The sequence below is a fragment of the Zeugodacus cucurbitae genome, chromosome 4 (assembly GCF_028554725.1).
Source record: "Zeugodacus cucurbitae isolate PBARC_wt_2022May chromosome 4, idZeuCucr1.2, whole genome shotgun sequence".
Lineage (NCBI taxonomy): Eukaryota > Metazoa > Arthropoda > Insecta > Diptera > Tephritidae > Zeugodacus > Zeugodacus cucurbitae.
In genome coordinates this window covers 29324893-29342748 of record NC_071669.1, presented here as the reverse complement: position 1 = coordinate 29342748, position 17856 = coordinate 29324893, and the positions used below count along the sequence as shown (strand labels likewise).

Genomic DNA, 17856 nt, shown 5'->3' with positions numbered 1-17856 from the left:
GCTAAATAGGTCGATTTATTTGCTCCCAGAGCATCACACGATGCAAATACAGTGATCCCCGCTACGTGAATCATTTTTGTTCTTAATAAGAAATAAATGCGACTTTCATTATAAAAGAAAAAATATTAGATCGAAGTATTTGAGAAAAAGCTTGGTAAGTACCCTGAGGCACTTAAGCCGAATTTATTTAAGTGCCTTTCCTGCTTAAGTGTCCTAAAAGTCTTGCATGTTAAGAACGGGCACTTAAGCGGGGATTACTGTATTATTGGCCAAATCTGACAGCTTCTGGTTATATATTCGTACGATGTTTTTATTCAAAATTTCCACGTTTATTTAAGACAATACACGTACAATAACATTTTTCAAAATATTGTTGGATTTGTGATTGCATCCCAAAAGACTTTGGAAATCTAAGAAAATTTATGTTTTGTGGTGTTTACATTAATATATCACTACTGTCATTATTTTTTTCCCCACTTTGTTAACTAACCTATTTGCATATTTATCCCTTTATAGAATCTACAATGTCTCCTCCAAATGTATTAGTAACCGGAGGAGCGGGATATATAGGCTCCCATACAGTCTTGGAAATGATGAATGCAGGTTACAACGTGGTTTGCATAGATAACTTGAGTAATGCGTACAGTTCAGGATCGTCTAAGTTACCTGAATCATTGAATAGAGTTCAAAAGCTAACTGGGAAAACATTAATTTACTATTGCATTGATATTACTGATCGAGATCAAGTGCGTTCTGTTTTTCAAGAGGCAAGTTTAATTTTTTATATTATTATTAAGATAATTGGTAAACTATTTACAATATATGAAAATTAAAAGTGTTAGTTCCAATCCTTGGCATGAAAGCATGTTTAGGATGCATTTCGATCATCGCGAGTTATTTTTTTTTCGTTAAGGAGTTCGCTGTGGTCCAAAACATAATTTTTTGTAATAACAGAATGCGGCACAAGAAAATTCATCAAGCTAAATGGCTGTCCTCTGATCAAAAATTTAGCAACCAAATCGATCATGTTGTTATTCTATAATACATGTTTGCGTACGCTCCGAGGAGTACGCAAAGGTTCACACTTGCCTCTGTGCAGCAAAGAACGCCGGTCAACAAACGTAAGGAAGATTCCATCTCGATATATGGGAACTGTGGAACGACATCCAAAACTCACTGCCTACCGCTGCAGACAAAACATTTGGACTTCGGCAAGGCCAAAACAAACGAGCAGGTACGAGGAGGATTGAGTTTCGCAGTGGAGTGAAAGCAGACTGCCTACCACGCAATGTTGCGGTCGACCAAACACGTGGAAAGGGACCTAAAAAGAAAGAGTCCGCAAATATGAAGAGCTTGAGAAGCTGGCCCACATGGGTAATGCTCGAAAATGTTATGAAAAAAAGGTGGCTTACCGGAGCATTCTCCACAGGTGGTAATCTGGTCACTGATGTCCAGGGCATACTGGGTTTAGAGATAGAACATTTCTCCAACCTGCTGAACGATTGTTGAGAGTGCTACCAGTTGTTGGCGAACCCAAGTTTTTAGAGTCTATGTGTTAAACGTTTTTTTTTATTTTGTTGAACTTCATTCCCCTGAAGTACGATTACATTCAGCTATGTTCATTGTAGTGATGAGCGATATTTCACTACCGGTGAATTTTTCACAGTGATTGAAAAATCGCATATAGAAACTGTGATCAATTTTCGGTAAGTCTAGTTCGATCACTATAGCAATAGCAGTTCAGTGATTCTAATTCGATCACAGTAGCAATAGTAAGCACTTCAGTAGCAATTTCAGTTGCGATTTCGATAATTTTGGGTACGGTGAAAGCAGTCTAAAATTTTTTAATTAGTTAATTGTGATTACAAAAGCAAGTAAATTTTGTATATTGTTAAAATTAATAAATATGAAAAGGTTAAACACTTTGTTGATTTTTCGTGAATTTTTGACCAAAAATAATACTGTAGCGATTCTCCATATTCGCCAGACATAACTCCGGGTGACATTTTTTTATTTCCAAAAATAAAGTAGGCGTCGTTTTATAAGCAAATGAGAAATCGCTGAAAGAGCCAAAGGTTATCCCAAAAATCGAGTTTGGAAAGTGTTTCGACGATCGGAAGAAGCGCTGGCATAAGTGCATAATATCAAATCATGAATTTTTTAAAGGCGACAACAATAATATGGACGAATGAATAAATATTTTTTTCATAGAAGGAAAATTTCATTAATTTTTTAACAGACCACTTATATAATTTAAGAAAACATATTTATCGGTTACAAGCAACATTTGTTCTACGATTTTTCTTAAAAATTATTATTTTAGATTTTACAGGGTATTTTATTGGGAAATCATTTGAGGAACCACTAGGTGCTCATTGCAGAAATACATTGTAAATATATATTTTTACAAAAATCCACATTTTATTGATATGTGGTCATCGTGCTCGATCTACTAAAACCATGACATTCGCCATCATTGTTAGTCACTAGAAAATACAAAATTGTTCATGAAATTATTTTTTTGATGCACTCTTACTCAAGTCACATTTACCTAAAAGATAACGGATATATCAAAGCAAAAGGTCATTAATGTAATATATAAAAATGTATGTTTATACTTGAAAAATTCACAGAAACAGGGAATGGTTTCTGGAGGAACCGCCAGGCGTTTAAGGGTTAAGAATGTTTTCGGTTTTCCGCAGCGTATAGACAGCATATCCAAGTCAATTTTTATCATCATAATTTAATAGATGAATTATCATAGATATATTTTCTCTTTTGTTTTCTGCTTTTTCTTTGTGCAATATATGTTTATGTATTGACTTTCAGCATAAAATTGATATGGTGGCTCATTTTGCTGCTCTTAAAGCAGTTGGAGAATCCTGTCGTATACCTCTTCAATACTATCATAACAATTTGACGGGCACCAATGTTCTCTTGGAAGCCATGGCGGATAACAATGTGTTTAAATTTGTGTATAGCTCCAGTGCCACCGTTTATGGTGAACCCAAATTCTTGCCTGTACCTGAAGATCATCCAACCGGTAATTGTACAAGTCCCTATGGAAAAACAAAGTACTTTACGGAAGAAATATTAAAGGATCTATGTAAATCAGATAAGGTAGGTGATACTTTTATTTTGAATATCTTTACTAAGTCATATGTTTTTTAGCGCTGGGCAGTTGTGTCGTTGCGATACTTTAATCCAGTTGGTGCTCATCCAAGTGGATGCATTGGCGAAGATCCCAACGGAGAACCTAATAACTTAATGCCATTTATTGCTCAAGTGGCCGTCGGTCGTCGGGATGTTTTGAAAATTTATGGTTCTGATTTTCCAACCAAAGATGGAACAGGCGTTCGCGATTATATACATATTGTAGATCTCGCAGAAGGGCACCTAAAAGCTTTGGAAAAATTAAGAAATGTAGCGGAAACAGGATTTTTTGCTTATAATCTTGGAACTGGCGTTGGGTATTCTGTTCTAGAAATGGTGCATGCCTTTGAAAAGGCTAGTAATCGAAAAATTAATTATGACATAACTGATCGACGATCTGGAGATGTAGCAACTTGTTTTGCTAATGCTACGCTAGCTGAAGTTTCTCTCGGATGGAAAGCTAAACGCGGCATTGTAGAAATGTGTGAAGATACTTGGCGTTGGCAGAGCAATAACCCTAATGGATATGCTTCTAAATAATTTAAATTGTATTTGGAAACAAATAACATCCGTTTTTAATAACAGTGTGCGGTAATACAATATTTAGTAATAGCAATATTTAGTATTTACAACTTATCCTTCGACAATGTCGTAAAAATATTGTAAAAGTGTAAAAGTAAAGTGATTTTTCGATGCAAAAAACCTAAACTATTTGTATAGAATAAAAATTCAACAAGCCAAATTATCCACCATTTAAACATATGTAGTATGTTCAGAATGCGTATTATTGAAAGTGTAGGCGTATATTTTTTATCTTTGTTATTCCTTATATCTGCATATTATATACTCGTAGGCAAACAATCGTAGGCCAAAAAATACATTACGAGAAATTATCTACGAATATGACTGATTTAGCACTTTCAACCCTTATAATATCCAGAAATTTCAAAAAGGCGAAAAGGCTTTATGAAATCGAATATTTTTTAAACCATATTTAGTTCGATTTTGGTGCGAAATACTCTTTTTTTTTACAGAATCTATATATATAAAAATGAAACCCGTTTTCCGTTGTCACGACATAGCATGAAAACGGCTTGACCGATTTGGCTGATTTATTTTTTGTAGTTTTCTAATACTCTGTACAAGGTTCTTACGGAAAAAAATATTAAGAAAATCTCTCAGAAAGATTGAAAAATATAAATTTATCTTTATTACATATATATAAATCTTCTCTACGTGTTGTAGTCATTGAACTCCTCCTAAACGGCTGGACCGATTTCACTATTTCTTTTTTGTGTGTTTTCCACTCATGTTCTGGAAACCGCGCGATTTCAATTCAGAACCGAAATTACAATTCGTACGATTTGGTTTTAAGCAGCTACTACAATGCTCGCGAATGCGAATGCGAACGTTTGACAGTTGAGTTGAATACACATGTTCTTATGAGATGAGCTACATAGCTTTCGCATTTTTTCGCAACCAACGCTCCGAAATTCGTACTTGGATTCGAAGACGCACAGAAGTTGAAAATTTTCAACTTTCATGCGCTAACACAGCAACATTCACATTCTTAAGAATAGCAACCAACATTATGTTACTTACAATCTTGTATGTTTTAATTATTTAAGCTCGTTTTCTTCGACACAATATAAGTATTTTGGAAAATATAATATTTATTAATTTATTAATAATAAATTTATCAAATATTTAAATTAATTTTTAAAGATTAGGGGTGATAAAGTTTTAATAAACAAGGTAGACAGTTTAAATTTTCCTTCCGTTGCTTAATTCGAGGTTTTCTATGTACACTGATTATAAAAATCAATAAAAATTTAAAATCGCCGTCCATATTATTTAGGTCGATTTCAAACTCGCAAATAAAAAGTGTGTATGTGTATCACCTTGTATACAGCTGTCAACGCATTCAAAAGCGCATTTATGGAGTTGCTCGATATATACGTTGATTTCTTTTAAATATTTTGAAATTAAACAGTTTTTATTAAAGAAACAATGTTTTTATGGCCATTAATTTGTTGTGAACGATATTATCTAGGTAGAATCGAAAGACGGCATTTGAGAGACCATTCTAATCCGCTACCGGCACCAGATTCCAATGATTTCTTTTTGTTTCAGGTTAGTTTCCAGATGCATTTTCAGAAATACTTTTTTGGAAGAGAATTATCCATACCTAATTTAATGAAATTGGTGGCAAGTCTTAGGGTTTCGCTGAAGGTTCAACGTTCAATTGGAAAGTATCGATATTGCTATAGGAAGAAACACAATTTCTAAAATTGTAGCCGATATGATTAATTTAAACATTAATCAATAGAAAATATTTTGTGTCCGAAGTAGATTAAGCTTCAAATCTCTGAACTGGATTCCAGAAAAGCACAACGTCAATTTCGTTTTGGTCAAAAATTTGGAATACCAGGAGTGATAGGATGAAGTTACAGTAAAATGATTTGTAAACAAACATTTTTTTACAGAAAAGATTTTTTCAGCATAAATGCGACGATGATATGTGTTATTTCTTATTTTGTTTCTAAACACCTTTCTATCTTTTTCTTTAGTTCCGGAAACATGTAGTGGGTTTTCTGCTCTTGTGGTAACTACAGCTTCGCTGCCTGTCTTGGGACGTTCTTCTTCCGATTCACTAACTCTCTACCCCAAAACTTATAGAATCTTAAATGCCCTCACCGACAGCGGAAAAAAAGCCGACCCCTGATTTGTTCAGTGGTTCTCGGTTAGCACATTTTTCTCAAACTGTACTGTTGTTCTCAAAGGTCACCTACATCGACTCCTCCTCTTTCAGCTGTGAGGACACCCCATTCACTACCAATTGTGATAACAAAATCTCCCCATGAGCTTCCAAAGGTCTTGACATACGCGCCTCATTCGCTTCCTCGTGCGCTTCCAGCTGTGTTAACACGTCTGCTCCTTTTGAAGTCACATCCATTGGCTCCTCCTCCTCCTCTTCGAACTGTGAAGACAAATTCTCCTCTTGCGTTTCCAGCTGTGTTGGCACCTGAGCGGTATTTGAGGTCACCTTCGTCGATATGCGTGCTTCCTGTTCTTTTAACTGTGATGACACCTGAGCTGATATCAGTGATGACAGCTCTGTTGTTTGTAAGGACAATTGTGTTGACAACTGCGACTGCTCTGCTAAAATTTGTGCTATCATTGTGCTTATGTCCGTATTCTTTGATGAACATTGGGTTTCTTCCCTCTCTTCTATCTTCGTTGTTGATGACTCCAACACCGATTCGAAATCATATTCCTCAACGTTGATGTTTTCTTCATTCAAGGCCTCCCGCAACCGGGCTTGTAACTCAGCTTTCAACCCATTCATTGCTAACCCTCGTTGTTCCAACTCCCTTCTGAGTTGTGGTATCCTTAATTCGTTTAACTTAGCCATTATCTCCGACGTTGTTTTATTTGTCAATCCCACTTCTGACACCAATTGTAACGGATTTCCAAAATCTGTCGCTTACTCTAAAGCTCTTCCCTGAGTTCGATCACTGGATTGTCAAATAAAAGTCACACTTTAATGGCTATACACTAAACTTTATTTATAATACCTTATAACGTAACACTTTATCACTTATTACTCTACTTTACAACTCTAACTTAAAGCTTGTTTACACTTTACTCGACAACTCTCTCCTTAGAACTGTCTCTTGCTGCCAGTCCGACAGCCCTTATATAGTCGATTGTTGGCGATACATCGCCACTCGAACATTCTGGCAACTACGAGTATCGATGTCTAGATACATCTGGCAAGTTATCGATTTCGATAGTCAATTCTAGTTTGTTCTGGTGCCATTTCCGTTACACTATTTTTAAATCACTGTGATTTTATGAGAATTTGTACTTCACATTTTTTTTAATGATTTACATTTTGATAATTATTAATTTTAACAATATCAACAATTTATCTGCTTTTGTAATTACAATTAACTAATTACTACATTTTGGGTACATTTAACTGCTTTTGTAATCTCCGCACTCAAAATTATCGACATCACACCTATCACCGCAATTTCTAGTATTTCAAAATTGTTACTGTGATCCTGAACTGTGATAGCTACTGAACAGTGATTGCTACTTTTCGAACTGCTATTGCCAAAGAACATATAATAATAAGAAGGAGCAAATGTTAACTCGCAACGGAATTCCTCTTAGCTATACTCTCCGCGCGGGTGTCGACTGGGCAATGGGTGGCGTTGCTTGCACGGTGGTGGTCTCAAGCTGTCTGTGGACAGGCTAAGCCGCTGCGTTGCAGGCAGGCGTCACCTAGCTAAGGCTGGTGTAATCCCTCATCCACCTCGTCATGGTGGTCAGCTCCACATGCAACCTCATGAGGGGGTGGATGAGGGTCTACATTGGCCCTTGCTAATGAGGTACCTGACGATAGGTATAAAACGCTAGGGGTAGAGTCCCCCGAATTTCTAAAACTCAACATGAAGGACAAAGCAAACGAGAAAGAGCGGGCTAGGATATTAGCCCAAACGTCGGTGGGAGGAGTGGCTGCTACCACCGGCGGGCACAGCGAGATTTCGAGCTGTGTCGCCAGCGGCCGCACCTCAACTGCAGCGGGAGCAGGTTGCAGTGGTTGTACTGTTACTGCCAAACCAATTCTACGTCGCACCGGTGCCGCAGTCCATGAAGACTCGGACCAGGAAAGCGCCGTAAGTATATGCACATAAAAGGAGGATGAACTTCTTCGCTCTCCGGAGCTATCGACCGAGGGTTCCAACTCTGGCAACAAAAGAGGGCCCCGGAAGAAGCCAAGCAAGGAGGGGTAGAAGGCAAAGGCGCGTTATAAAGCGGCGGTCGGGATTTGCAACCGACTCGAAGGCAGGCCTAACCTGAAGGAGGATGAAGAGAAAAGGTTGGCTTGGGCCAGAGAGGAGGTGAAGAACGGCCGAGCTCACTTCGCCACTCGTACTTGGTGCAATGTTTCAAACCCAGCGTTTGCGAATCGTATTGAGGAGCATATTGCGAAGAAGAGGCAGCGCTCTATGGAAGGTGAAACGAAGGCACCAACGAAAAGGAGGAGATGCAAAAACGCAACCGAGAAGCTAGACGTCAGGCATACGGACGAGAAACCGACAACGTCCAAGCAGCGGCGGCGGTCAATGAGATTGCGAAGCGACACCTGATCGTTGCGCTCATCGATCGCAGCAACCCGTTGGGACACAAGAGCGGTGGAAAGCAGTGGAGATGAAGCTGTTGGAAGCCCTCTTCGCACGGATGGACTCCGATTCAAGCGCACCCATGCCAACTTTCGATGGAGCGGGGTGGCTTGGGGGGGTCAAGATCCTGAAATGTAAGGACGACCCGTCGTTGACATGGGTGAAAGAGGCTGTAAAAACGCTTCCGAACCTATGGGAAAACGCCAAATTGGAGGTGGTGGACCGTAGCAGCATTCCTTTGGTGCCCAAAGCGAAGGTTATTATACCTAGAGTGGTAGACCCGAATCATGCTCTGCGGTTGCTGCAAGGACAAAAACTGCCGACTAGCGACTGGAGGGTACTAAGCGTAACGAAATCTTCAAACGAAGACGGAGGCCAAAGCTATATCCTCCAGATTAATAAAACGGCGGATGACATACTCTATGCGAGGTTCGGGAAGATGACATGGGTCGTTGGTAGCGTGTACCTTCGCCTCAAAAAGCGCCACCCCGCGGACGGCAACGAGAACACTCTCGAAAAAGGTGAAGTGGAGAAGGATCTCGGCATTGAAGAGATCATGGCGACTTCACCGGTCTCACAGAAGGTGGAGAGGGCACCTACCCAGCAATCTGATGGCGCAAAATCAGGAGCTGAGGGTACTTCAGGTGAACCTCCACAAGAGTAAATCGCCTCAGCCGAGCTCCTTCTCAACGGCAATACTGGTGAGCAAAAAACTGTATTCTCATGTTGATCTCAATCTTTCCACAGATGACCTAACGGTGGTGAGTGTAAAGGGTGTCAAGGATAAGCTCATACTCCTTGCATCCTGCTATATGCCACATGATAGCGAGGCACCAACGGCGGAGCTACAGCCAGTAATAGGAGGCAGGCGCTGGTGGTGGGCGCCGAAGCCAACGCCCATCATACGATCTGGGGAAGCCCAGACACAAACCAAAGAGGTGAGTCACTATTCAACTTTATCATTCAAAGTAGTTTAGCGCTCGCCAATCGAGGTGAGGAACCTACTTATATAGGACCCACATCAAAAAACGGTTTAGACATTACTCTATTTACAAGTAGAAGTGTATTGGTGGAGAACTCGAAGGTGTTAGGTACACCATCATTCTCTGATCATAGGTACATCTACTTCTCCATTCGATCGAAAGCTAAAATAAGAGGTATAGGTAGAAGGGATCCCAGAAGGGCAAATTGGGACCTCTACAGACGGATATTATTGTGTAAGAGACTCAGACCTTACAGACCTAATTCTTACAAAGAACTAGAGGAGGGCGTAAACCTATTTACAAATGCCCTCAACAAGTCATTCCAATCCGCGTGTCCTCAATTACAGCTGAGGCAAAACACAAAGCCCCCCTTGTGGAACAAGGAACTCGGGTTCTGCAGACGCAAGGTACGATGTTCAACTGGGCCAAAATAGCAGAGAATGGTGAACACTGGGGCGAATATAAAGATCTTCTACGAGACTACAAAAAGCTATTGCGTAGGACCAAACGTCAGTCCTGGAAAAGCTTTTGCGGCAAGTTTGAAAAGATCAATGAGGTGGCAAGGCTCAGGAAGCTGTTATCCAAGAGTCCCGCTCCACCTGGTCTGATTCGCAAAATTGACGGGGAATGGACGCACAACTGTGAGGACTCATTAGAGGACCTTGTCAGCGTGCACTTCCCAGGCTGTAAGAATACGGTCACTCCTGAGTGTGTAGAGGAATGTCCTAGGAACTTTCTTGAACAAATTATCACGGATGACAAGATTGAATGGGCAATTCGCTCGTTTAGCCCATTCAAATCCCCAGGTAAGGATAGAATCATCCCAGCCATGCTACAAAATATACCACGGTTGGTTGTGCCGTGGTTAAAAACGATTTTTAGAGGATGCCTAAGGTTCGGGTATGCACCGCACTCGTGGAGAGAGGCTAGGGTAGTGTTCATTCCAAAGGCAGGTAAGAACAACCCAACCTACTCAAAGGAGTTTAGGCCCATAAACTTAACCTCTTTCCTTCTGAAAACATCAGAGAAAATCATATAAGGGCGCCCCCTGGCAGCCTGTCCAAGGCACAGCATGCGTATAATAAAGGCAGATCTGTAGAGACTGCACTCCTTTCACTAGTATTTAACATCGAAAAGGCCCTGGGATATAAAGAGTATGCTCTCGGAGCTTTTCTGGACATTTCCGGTGCATTAAACAACGTTTCAACGGAAGCCATTCTGAATGGTATCGAGATAATAGCATATGCGGACGACATAGCCATAGTAATAACAGGAAAGTGTCTGCATACTATTAGCAACATTATGACCAGCACACTCAATACTGTCCAAAATTGGGCAACACAACAGGCCTAGTGTTGAATGCGAAAAACCCGATTTGCTTGTGTTTACAAGGAAATACAAAATCCCTCAATGGAGGTTCCCCTCGCTAAACGGAACAGAACTATCACCAAAGGATCGCACTAAGTACCTAGGAGTCGTCTTGGACAGTAAGTTACTGTGGAAGCATAATGTGAAAGAAAGGGTAAGAAAGGCTAGTAATGCTCTTTATGCATGCAGGCAGCTGCTCGGCACTACCTGGGGGCTTTCTCCCTCTCTCATGCACTGGTGCTACACAGCGATAGTGAGACCAATCCTGCTCTATGGGGCTATTGTGTGGTGGACAGGCTTAAAGAAGTCAACTTACCGAAAGCCAATGGAAAGGGTTCAGCGACTTGCAGCGCTCTGTATAACGGGAGCTCTAAGAACCACCCCTACGGCAGCTCTTGAACGGATACTTAACCTGCCGCCGGTAGATCTCCTTGCCGAAACTTATGCGGCAAAATCTGCGGGGCGACTACTGGCGGGAGGAGAATTTACGCATAGAACTTTTGAGCACAGCTCGGTGGGTTGGGGCGGTTTGGCAAGTACCGACTACTTGACCCCACTCATGAACTGGGAAAGAAGATTCCGGGTGAACCTGGAAAAAGACGGCTGGCGTAAGGGAATGATAACCTCACGCAGCACATTGAATATTTACACGGAACGCTCGAAAATGGAGGACGGGGTAGGTGCTGGAATATACTGTCAGGTGTTAGGCGTAAAGCAGCCTTTTAAACTTCCGAACCACTGCAGTATTTTTCAAGCGGAGGTATTTGCTATTGGGAAAGCCACAGAGCTAGCCCTCAATTCAGCAGCCGGCTACTCCAAAGTCAATAGCTACGTAGACAGTCAAGCAGCAATCAAGGCAACAACCTCGGTTTGCATTTCGGCCAAAAATGTTTTGGATACCAGGATGGCAGTGGTGAGAGTTGCTAGGAACACGTGTCTTCACTTCTACTGGGTGCCAGGACATAAAGGCATTGAAGGCAACGATATTGTGGACGAAATAGCCAAGAATGGTGTAAAACTGTCTTCCGGAAACGCGACTAACATTGGCAAACCCATGCACTGTCTGTTCGATCATCTGGACAGGGGCATGAAAAGAAAAATCCTAACACGTTGGACAAATATACCGGGGTGTAAAACCGTAGACCAGAAGTACACCAAACTCATTCTGTCACTCGATAGAAGGGACTGTAGGAGTTTGGTGGGAATACTCACAAGTCACTGTCTGGTGGCGGCAATTGCTTACAAAATGCGACTTACAAATCGAGATAACTGCAGGAAATGTCAAGAGCAAGGTGCAATAGGAACATTGAAGCATCTTCTGTGCACCTGCCCTGCATTGTCAAGGCAGCGACTTCGCTACTTGGGGGCCTCACAATATGAGAATCTGGAAGAGGTATCGAAAGTGAAGCCACAAATGCTTTTAAAATTCGCGTCAAGCGCAGGCATCCTAAAGGATGACTACTCCTCGTGGACAACGTGACGGCACTCCATCTGGTATCGCAAAGGACATAAATAGGTCTATGTGTGGCGTATTGGCCTACCAGTTTAACCTAACCTAACTCGCAACTTTTTGTGTGCTAAATTATAAGGGAACATCGAAAACTCGCCACTTCGAAAGAAAAATAGTACACCACAGCATGAGAGAACTGAGAACACCACAGCATGAGAGCACATTCAAAAAGGTAATGCTGCATGTGTATAATGTTGAAGTATAAAAAGTCACCATTCCAGAAAAGAAAAGAAAACGCGCTTAATAACATTAAACAAATAAATTGCGAGAGTATAAAATGTTCGGTCACACGCGAACTTAGCCCTTCCTTACTTATTATACTCTCGCAACAAAAGTTGCTAAGAAAGTATTATAGTTTTGTTCACATAACGGTTGTTTGTAACACCTAAAACTAAAAGAGTGAGATATAGAGTCATATATACCAAAGTGATCAGGGTGACCCTTAATTGGGAAGGTGCCTCTGCCCAGCTGGTTGATGTCCTCGTAAGAGTAAAGGCTGACATCACCGCAATCCAAGAAATGCGATGGACGGGACAAGGACGGAAGAAGGTGGGTCCTTGAGCGCAAATTCGGTGTGGGATTCGTGGTGGGAGAGAGACTTCATCGTCGAGCCCAGGCATTCACTCCGGTGGATGAACGTCTAGCCATAATCCGCATCAAAGCGAGGTTCTTCAACATATCGCTGATTTGCGCCCACGCCCCGACGGAAGAGAAGGACGAAGTGATCAAAGATACCTTCTATGAGCGCCTAGAACGTACCTATGAGCGCTGCCCCCGCCACGATGTCAAAATCGTGCTTGGCGATTTCAACGCTAGAGAGGGTAAAGAAGGTGTCTTTGGCACAACAGTCGGAAAATTCAGCCTCCATGACGAAACATCACCAAACGGTCTGAGGCTGATCGACTTCGCCGGGGCCCGAAATATGGTCGTCTGTAGTACTAGATTCCAGCATAAGAAAATCCATCAAGCTACTTGGCTGTCCCCGGATCGAATCACTCGCAACCAGATCGATTATGTTGTGATAGATGGACGACATGTCTCCAGTGTTTTTGATGTGCGTACGCTTCGTGGTCCCAACATCGACTCGGACCACTATCTTGTAGCAGCTAAGATACGCACCCGCCTCTGTGTAGAAAAGCGCACACGTCAACTAACACAAGGAAGGTTCGACATCGAGAAGCTGCAATCACAACCGACAGCCGAACGATTTTCTACTCGACTTGCACTCCTGCTCTCTGAGAGCACTCATCAGCATCTCGGTATAAGGAAGCTGTGGGACAGCATATCAAACTCCTTACGTACAGCTGCAACCGAAACCATTGGTTTTCGGAAAAGTCAAAAAAACAGCTGGTATGATGAGGATTGTCGTCTCGCAGTGGATAGAAAACAGACTGCCTACCTCGCAATGTTGCGATCGACCGCAACACGAGCGGGATGGGAAAGATACCGAGTGCTGAAGAGGGAAGCGAGACGCATTTGCAGACAAAAAAAGAAAGAGGCCGAAATGCGTGAGTATGAAGAGCTTGACAAGCTGGCCGACAGGGGTAATGCTCGAAAATTTTACGAAAAGATTCGGCGACTAACTGAAGGTTTCAAGACCGGAGCACACTCCTGTAGGACCCCCAGAGGTGATCTAGTTATTGATGACCAGAGTATACTGAGTTTGTGGAGGGAACAGTTCTCTTGCCTGCTGAATGGCAGTGAAAGTACAACACCAGGAGATGGCGAACCCGATTCCCCGATCGACGACGATGGAGCAGATGTTCCATTGCCCGACCGTGAAGAAATTCGAATAGCAATTACCCGCTTGAAGAACAATAAGGCGGCGGGGGCCGATGGATTACCGGCCGAGCTATTCAAATACGGCGGCGAAGAGCTGATAAGGTGCTTGCATCAGCTTCTTTGCAGAATATGGTCGGTAGAAAGCATGCCTGACGATTGGAATCTCAGTGTACTCAGGGAGACCCCACAATTTGCGCCAATTACCGTGGGATAAGCCTCCTCAACATCGCGTATAAGGTTCTGTCGAGCGTATTGTGTGAAAGACTAAAGCCCACCGTCAACAAACTGATTGGACCTTATCAGTGTGGCTTTAGACCTGGAAAATCAACAACAGACCAGATATTCACCATGCGCCAAATTTTGGAGAAGACCCGTGAAAATAGGATCGACACACACCATCTCTTTGTCGACTTTAAAGCTGCTTTCGACAGCACGAAAAGGAGTTGCCTTTATGCCGCGATGTCTGAATTTGGTATCCCCACAAAACTAATACGGCTGTGTAAGCTGACGTTGAGCAACACCAACACGTCAGGATCGGGAAGAACCTCTCCGAGCCGTTCGATACCAGACGAGGTTTCAGACAAGGTGACCATCGTGCGACTTCTTTAACTTGATGCTGGAGAAAATTATAAGAGCTGCAGAGCTAAATAGAGAAGATACAATCTTCTATAAGAGTGTACAGCTACTGGCGTACGCCGATGATATCGATATCATTGGAAACAACACCCGCGCCGTTAGTCCTGCTTTCTCCAGACTGGATAAGGAAGCGAAGCGTATGGGTCTGGTGGTGAACGAGGACAAGACGAAATATCTCCTGTCGTCAAACAAACAGTCAGCGCATTCGCGTCTTGGCTCCCACGTCACTGTTGACAGTCATAACTTTGAAGTTGTAGATAATTTCGTCTACCTGGGAACCAGCATTAACAGCAATAACAATGTCAGCCTGGAAATCCAACGCAGAATCACTCTTGCCAACAGATGCTACTATGGACTAAGTAGGCAATTGAAAAGTAAAGTCCTCTCTCGACGAACAAAAACCAAACTCTACAAGTCTCTCATCATTCCCGTCCTACTTAACGGTGCAGAAGCGTGGACGATGTCAACATCCGATGAGACGGCACTAGGAGTTTTCGAGAGAAAGGTTTTGCAGAAGATTTATGGTCCCTTAAGAATTGGCAACGGCGAATACCGCAGACGATGGAACGATTAGCTGTATGTGTTATTCGACGACATAGACATAGTCCAGCGAATAAAAAAACAGCGGCTACGATGGCTAGGTCATGTTGTTCGAATGGATGAAAGTGCTCCAGCTCTGAAAGTATTCGATGCAGTACCCGCTGGTGGAAGCCGAGGAAGAGGGAGACCTCCACTCAGATGGAAGGACCAGGTGGAGAGGGACCTGGCTTCGCTTGGAATAACCAATTGGCGCCAAACTGCCAGAAGGAGGGATACGTGGCGCGCTGTTTTAGACTCGGCTATAACCGCGTAAGCGGTGTCTACGCCAGTCAAGAAGAAGAAGAAGATCAGGGTGACGAGTAGATTTGAAATCCGGATGTCTGTCCGGTCGTCCGTCTGTCCGTCTGTGCAAGCTGTAACATGAGTAAAAATTAAGATATCTTGACGAGACTCTTCACAAATATTCCTTGGGACCGAGAGAGGGTTGCTTTCGAAAATGAACGGAATCACACCATTGCCACGCCCACAAAATGGCGAAAACCAAAAACACATAAAGTGTCATAATTAAGTCATAAATAAAGTTATAAAAGTAAAATTTTGAATAAAGGATCGCACTAGGAAGGGGCATATTTGGGTGTAGCCCCGCCCACAAATAAGTTATTTGTATTTAACTCGCAAACCACTAAAGCTATATAAACCAAACTTTCTGCAGTCGGTTCTCTTATGTACACCACCACACACCATGAAAATAGTTGAAATCGGATAATAACCACGCCCACCTCCCATACAAAGGTTAGGTTGAAAATGACTAAAAGTGGGTTAACTCACTAACGAAAAACGTCAGAAACATTGATCACAAAATGGAAAATGGGCGTGGCATCGCCCATTTATGGGTCAAAAACCATATCCCAGGAACTACTCGACAGATTTCAATGAAATTCGGTATATAATATTTTTTTGACACCCTGATAACGCGGATAAAAAATGGGCGAAATCGGTCCACAACCACGACTACATTCTTTATAACTCAATTTTTAATTCAAACTTATTCCTTCACTTTATAATATAAACATAAGGAACCAATGAAGATAGCGGAATAAAACTTTACACAAATAGTGCATATCATCTCTGGCTTCACTTGTGAAAAAATTGTCGAAAGCGGACTATAACTTTTCAAGGCCCATGTTGAAATCAGCACCTAAGGATAAATTTTAACCGAAACTATGGGAAAATCTCCCAGATAATTTAATGTAATTCAGAGGAAAATGTTTTCTTCTAAAAGTGTGTCTCTGTTCCAAAAATTATTAAAATCGGGTCATAACTTTCCCAGCTTCCATATACCTAATTATAAGTTTTTCAAAAATACGGTGGGCTTTATAACGCATATTTGTATTGGTTAATATGTGAGATATTTTAGCCAAATTAATTGAGCTTATAGTCTTGGACATAGTGTACCTTGCTGGTGAAAATGAATGAAATCGGTTCAGGAATTACCTCAGCTCTCATATACTCTATATGACGATTTTCGTTATTCTATTAAACTTTATGCCGAATTTAAATTTGTATGTTAATAAAATTTCTTCAATAAATTGCAAAAGTATAAAATGTTCGGTTGCACCCGCACTTTGCCTTTTCTTACTTGTTTTTATTTCTGTTTCTCCATTACTTTGACAAAGTAGTGGAATTTGTTTACAATATCAAATGACAATTTAGAGCTGGCAAAATATGTCTTCCAATAATATCGACTAAACTAGAGCAGACATCGATTATAATGAGTGGAATGTAAGTTTTCAAGAAGTTTTCAGCGAAAACTGTGATTTCGTTTGACAGATTTTGCATGGATGAAAAACACAAGTTTTCGAACGAACCCCCATTTTTTCAATGAAAACACGTTTTCAATGTCGGTCCGAACGTAGTATTAGTAGTTTTCAACTTAACCTTAGGGGAAGGCGTGGCTATAATCCGATTTCATCCAATTCCATTTTAATGCTGTATAATAGGTGCTTGATTGATTTAGCTTTAGTATTTTATGCGATATATAAGTGGACCCGTTATGTTATACAAAACTGTTGATTATTTCACTAAAAATAAATAATAAATAATTCAAAATAACGCAGTTTCAACATTTGGTTCGCTTTGCTTTTGTAATTAAACAATTGGCTTGGACAAGCAAGTGATTATGATTATTGAAAAGTGTAGTGCAATTCTCTGATATTATATTTTACATGATCAATACTATTCAAATACGACGCCGAAGAACTGATAAGGTGGATGCATCAGCTTCTTTGTAGAATACGGTCGGAAATACTGACGATTGGAATCTCAGTGTGCGCTGCCCAATCCATAAAAAGGGAGATCCCACAAACTGTGCCAATTACCGTGGGATAAGCCTCCTAAATATCGCCTATAAGGTTCTATCGAGCGTACTGTGTGAAAGACTTAAGCCCACCGTCAACAAACTGATTGGACCTTATCAGTGTGGCTTTAGACCTGGAAAATCCACCATGGACCAGATATTCACCATGCGCCAAATCTTGGAGAAGACCCGTGAAAATAGGATCGACACACACCACCTTTTTGTCGATTTTAAAGCTGCTTTCGACAGCACGAATAGGAGCTGCCTTTATGCCGGGATGTCTGAATTTGGTATCCCCGCAAAACTAATACATCTGTGTAAGTTGATGTTGAG

The 17856-nt window shown here is 41.4% G+C and overlaps 2 protein-coding genes across 2 annotated transcripts in view; one reads left to right on the top strand and one right to left on the bottom strand.

Annotated features, from left to right (window-relative positions):
• Positions 1-524: 524 nt before the first annotated feature.
• Positions 525-3915, top strand: LOC105220578 (UDP-glucose 4-epimerase). Its single transcript, XM_054229235.1, has 3 exons — positions 525-767; positions 2830-3120; positions 3172-3915. Exons 1-3 carry the CDS (start codon positions 525-527, stop codon positions 3691-3693), a joined length of 1056 nt encoding a protein of 351 aa, XP_054085210.1. The 3' UTR covers positions 3694-3915.
• The window catches only part of LOC105218976 (mediator of RNA polymerase II transcription subunit 12), a 74680-nt gene continuing 58545 nt past the window's right edge, over positions 1722-17856 (bottom strand). Inside the window, exon 11 of the mRNA XM_054229233.1 lies at positions 1722-1834. Within this exon, the coding sequence (XP_054085208.1) occupies positions 1794-1834 (41 nt within the window). The 3' untranslated portion in view covers positions 1722-1793. The remainder of the gene's footprint in view (positions 1835-17856) is intronic.